The following is a 4,891-nucleotide window of genomic DNA, read 5'->3' on the forward strand; positions in this document are numbered from 1 at the left end:
CGCGCCGCGTCCTCGGTCTGGGTGGGTGCGCCAACCCTGCCACTTGTACCCGAGGGGAGCAGACCCTGCGTGAGAGGTGACCAGGGGGACGGTCTGCTCAGCTGGTGGCAGAGCTGAAGGAGGAGGTGCAAAGGCCACCTGACAGAAGGAAGGGACCTTCCTTTTTTTTTTTTTAAACATTTTTTTTAAGTTGTGAGACCCTCAGAGGAATTGAGTTCATTAAGTGTGATTGACACTAGCAGTATATCCATTATTTCAGCATCAAGCTGAGACAGCTGGTGTAATACGCAGATCCTTATTTAAAATAATTACAGTATCTTAAATAGGTGATATTTTTAGGATGAAGCTTGTGGGAAGATACTGCAAATTTACTTAGCAACTGTTTGCATTCAATTTCCAAAAATGCTTTTAACTCTCACAGGGGATCTTTACGTTTGTACTGTAGCTACAGCTGACCTGAGCCAGTACATCGGCAAGACAGTAAGTAATGTGGATATGAAATAAGAAAGGCACGTTGATGTGGTAATACAGGGTGACACTGTTACTTAAATCTTTATTATTGCTGTAGAGCTGATTAAAAAAAAAATCTTAGGGAAATAAAATCTTAAAGTTAGAAAAACTAAAACTTCTTATCATTTATACTGAGATTTCGTAGAATTGTAATCTGCAGTTCACATAATGAACGTGGCTTCTTACTTGAGGCTTTTTATGGAGAAGTATATTACCTCAGTCCACTGGTACTCTCTGATAACCTATGCAAGGAAGAAAAGTAACTGGAGATTTCACTAATAGCAGCATAAGTGCAGCCTGCTATGAAATAACATGTTTTACTACAGCAGTCCAGTGTAAATAGTGGAGGGCTTTGAAAAGGTAGGAAACTGACTGAGTCTGTAACAGAAACTCATCAAGAATCAAAATCTATTTATTGAAAGATTCAAGACTGTAGACGGTGTCTTCTAGATAAGTGGGGGAAGAGAGTACAAGGAGCACTTTAGATGGAAAAATACTTGCCTTTGAGTTTACATCAGGGTTGGGTAAGAGTTTCCAAGGAAAAGCAAAGGTTTCTTTGAGGAGGGAATGGTCAATTGAAAGTACCTACTGAAATTAAAAACGAGGAGACTTGAAGTGTATTTCTAGAGAAACTATAGTCCTGTTCTGAAGTAATGGAAATGGTTGATTCTCCATTTTTACTCACCCTTTGCTTTTTAAAAATAACTTGGTCCCCTGTATTTATCTTGGGTTAATAACTGTCTCTGTGGGATTCAGTATCAGAAGTCTTCTTGCTTGCAAACTAGATCTGGGTTCCCCTATTTTGTAAAATTAGTGGAATTTATCATATCTATTTCAACTTCACTGGAACAATATTTTTATGAACAGGTTGCTGAAGCTTATAAAATACTTATTTTTTGAAACCTGATGGTTTTATGCTCGTTAATTTCCACTGTGTACATAAAGCTTCAGGAACTGATTGGAGAGGACAGAAAAGAACAAATATTATTTTAAATGAACTGTAACTATATAGTACATTTCAGTCTAAATCATAACTGGATTACATATTTGGATGCAGTAGAAAATGTACATGCTTATTTTTTGTGTTCAGCTGTAAGTACGTGAATATTTGGAGTGTGTGAAGAGTGTTTATATGTTTACAGGTGGTGGAATTACCTATGTAGTAAATGCAGCTTTTTCAGAAACAAGTATTTCAGCATTTCATGGAGTATGTTTCTTGTGCTGTGGTTTGCATAAATGAGGAAAAAATAATTTAAAAACATATCCATGTGTATGTATGTATGTATACATGTAATTTATTGGGCTGTTTTTTCTAGCATGTGCCTTCACTTTGCTCTGTCAGGACTCTGTAGTAGTGAATACGTGGTTTAAAGATCCTGTGAATACTGTCCTGAAATTATCAGTTAGATGCTTCTCTTAACTCTAGAGGATGTTACGATGTGGGCATGCTCTCATCAGCTAGAGCTGACATCAGAGGCTGTGACAAAAATGACAGCTTCAGGATAGAATTTCACTTCTGCCTAATCTGTTCCCCAGTTGAAGCCCTGGTCACTTTTCCTGTATTGGACAAAACAATTGAGAACCTGCAGGATGCATCAGTTAGTTCTCTAGCCCACCTCCAGAAAAGTGCAGTCACATTTCTCAGTATTGTTAGTGGTGAGTGTAGATATGTTTGCAGCAGACACTCAAAGTGGATAGGCTGAATACATTCCTGAAGGTGTTGTCCTCTCGATTACTAAAGTAAAAAGTCTTGATCTTGGCTTAGATAATGAGAAATTGGAGGCTCTGTTTCTTCTTAACAACCTTTTGAAAAAGTTTTTATATAAATAGTTTAAAGAGAGCAATACAGTATTTTAACACCAGAGCTTTACTCTAAACCAGAAAGGATTATGAGTCAGTACTGATAGGTAAATCTGAATTTTGTAACTCTAATTTTCTGTTCTTGCAGCTTTTATCCTCCAGTTGACGAGCCTTCCATTGGCACTGAAAAACTGGATTTATCAGAGCGTGCTGAAAGGAAAAAAATATTCAGTGGAAAAACTTTTGTGTTTCTAACTGCCAAGCAGGTAATTAGGCTTTACATTGTAAAAACGCTGCAGCGGTAGTTAAGCACAGATTCTCTTCTTTGTGAATTCACTGTCATTCTGGGTTCATCAGCAAAGAAGGTTTTTTGAGTACTTGTTTTCTTACACTATGATGGACTAAGCAAGATGAAATATAGGGGGAGAAACAGAACACATCACATATCCATTACTGCATCAGTGATAAGCATCATGCTGATAGTTTGTTATGCTGATACTTCTAAGCTGTGTTTTAAATTTTTTTTAATTTGTGTTCTCTTTTTAGCACAAGAAACTGGGTCCAGCAGTTATTCTTGGAGGAGGGCAAGCAAAATTGATGACAGAGAGTAGAAAAGAAACGTCTTTACTGGTTTCTCCTAAAGTTTGTGTTGTTGATGTGGGTATGACAGACTCTCAGATCCCAGGATCTGACTCTGTGAGAAACTGGACTGATTCCATTCTGGCTGTCTTGCAAAGGTGCAGCATTGTTCTCTTGTACAGCGGTATGGTGATTTCAGAATTTCTGCAGAGAATTACTTAGGGTGTTTGCATACATATTTAAGAAGTGGGATGCTTATAAAGAGGGTGTTTTCTTCAGTGCTTTAATTATTTAGCATAGTAACTAATATTTCTTGAAGGAGGAAAGAAAGGACTTGGCAGATCTATGAGGATTTGGTGGGTGGTTTGGGGTTTTTTTGGGGGGATTGGGGTTTTTTTTAAGGATCCAACTTTACATAAAGTTATTGTAAAGAAGCTGGTTTGAAATTACAGGCAGCGTGTTTTTTCTTCTATTTAAAAAAGTTAATATATCTAAGAACTGGAAGCAGATAATCTATGATTTTTCAATAAATATATGTATTTAATGGAAAACAGGTGAGGTCATGTGGTTCAGTGCTGTCTAATTATTTGCATACAGTGTTTCTGAAGAACAGTTTCTGTTTGATAAACATCAGGTTTTGATGGTAGATTTTTTTTTTCTTTGAGAGGGCAGACTGCATATTTTTATAGATGTTAGGATTGTAATGATGCTATTTTATTAAAACAATGAAGGAAAACAAACTCTCAGCCTTAATATCTAAACCACCTAGTTACTCTGAATTTTTCTGCTAAATAGAGGGGACTGTACTTAAGGTTTTCACGTGGATGTAATACAGAAGAAAGGGGAGTGTGTGTGCATAACTGACCAGTAAGAAGTGCTCAAATCTTTCAAGTCACTTTTCCATTCACACACAGTTTTGAATCAGAGGTAGAACACAGTTTGTTAAATGCACAGAAATCAGGTATGGAGAGGTGCATTGGCCAGATTACTGGCACTGGACAGTGGCTACTGCAGCAGAAACATTCAAGTTGTTATGTATGGGACATGGATATAAGGATGGATAATTATGCTGACTTCCTGTGTTGCGAAAAATTGTAGTGTAGTCTGATGTTTTGTGAAGGGAGGAATGGAACATTGTGCTGTGTTACGTCTGTGCCCGTTTGCCTATTCATCTCTCAATCTGTACTGAGAAACTTTTCTCTTTTTGTGTGTGTGTCTTTATTTACTTGTACATTTACAGCAAGGATCTCAGGGCTATTCCCGAAGCAGAAATTGGATTGGCAGTTATCTTCATGTCTACAGAAAAATACTGTAATCCTCAAAAGCAGCCCAGTAACAAAGGTAATTGGAAGAAGGGTAGTAATAAGTTAGCAGCATTAAAGAGGCAGCCTTTCTTTTTGTACAGGGCCATCAGTGGCTAATGTTCAAGTTGTTTTGATTTGCAAGACCACTATAATAGAATGACACTGTATGAAAAGTGTATACAAGAGGTAATTGGTTTTTAATGGTCTTGCAATAAACTACAATGAAAATTATATGACTCTTAGATGTAAATAGAAAAGTAGCAGATCTAAAATTAGCATAAAAAGCAGACACCTAGTACATTGATCTTTTAAACCATCTTCTGAAGTTCACATTTTTAGTGGCCACTAAATTAATATATATGTGGTAGTTCGAACTCCATGCTGTTCTGTCTTATATGAGAAGATTGGGGTAGTAACAAGGTAAGAGGTGAATGTTAGAAATTGAGAGAATAAGAAGGAATTAATTTTTAAAGGCTTGCTTTTTTTTGCAGTAAAGGAATTTGCTTTAGCGAAATTCAACCATCCCCACCCAGTTCAAAGTCAAACAGTCTTGACGTAACAAGGCAAAACAATGAGATGCGTTTGCCACTTTTGTTAAAATACAACTTTGGGGGTGGACGTTGCAGGTCTTGACCTGAAACTTAACTTGTATTGGCTAATACAGTATCATAGGATCGTGGAATGGTTTAGGTTGGAAG

At 37.0% G+C, this 4,891-nt stretch overlaps 1 protein-coding gene across 1 annotated transcript in view; it reads left to right on the forward strand.

Annotated features, from left to right (window-relative positions):
- LOC104511410 (nibrin-like) overlaps nt 1-4,230 on the forward strand; it is a gene marked incomplete at both ends in the record, with an annotated part of 8,319 nt that extends 4,089 nt beyond the window's left edge. The window contains 3 exon segments of the mRNA XM_010154013.1: nt 2,459-2,576; nt 2,857-3,047; nt 4,130-4,230. Coding sequence (XP_010152315.1) covers nt 2,459-2,576; nt 2,857-3,047; nt 4,130-4,230 — 410 coding nt within the window.
- Between the last annotated feature and the right edge of the window lie 661 nt (nt 4,231-4,891).

This window comes from Eurypyga helias, unplaced genomic scaffold, assembly GCF_000690775.1.
Source record: "Eurypyga helias isolate BGI_N326 unplaced genomic scaffold, ASM69077v1 scaffold18206, whole genome shotgun sequence".
Taxonomy (NCBI): domain Eukaryota; kingdom Metazoa; phylum Chordata; class Aves; order Eurypygiformes; family Eurypygidae; genus Eurypyga; species Eurypyga helias.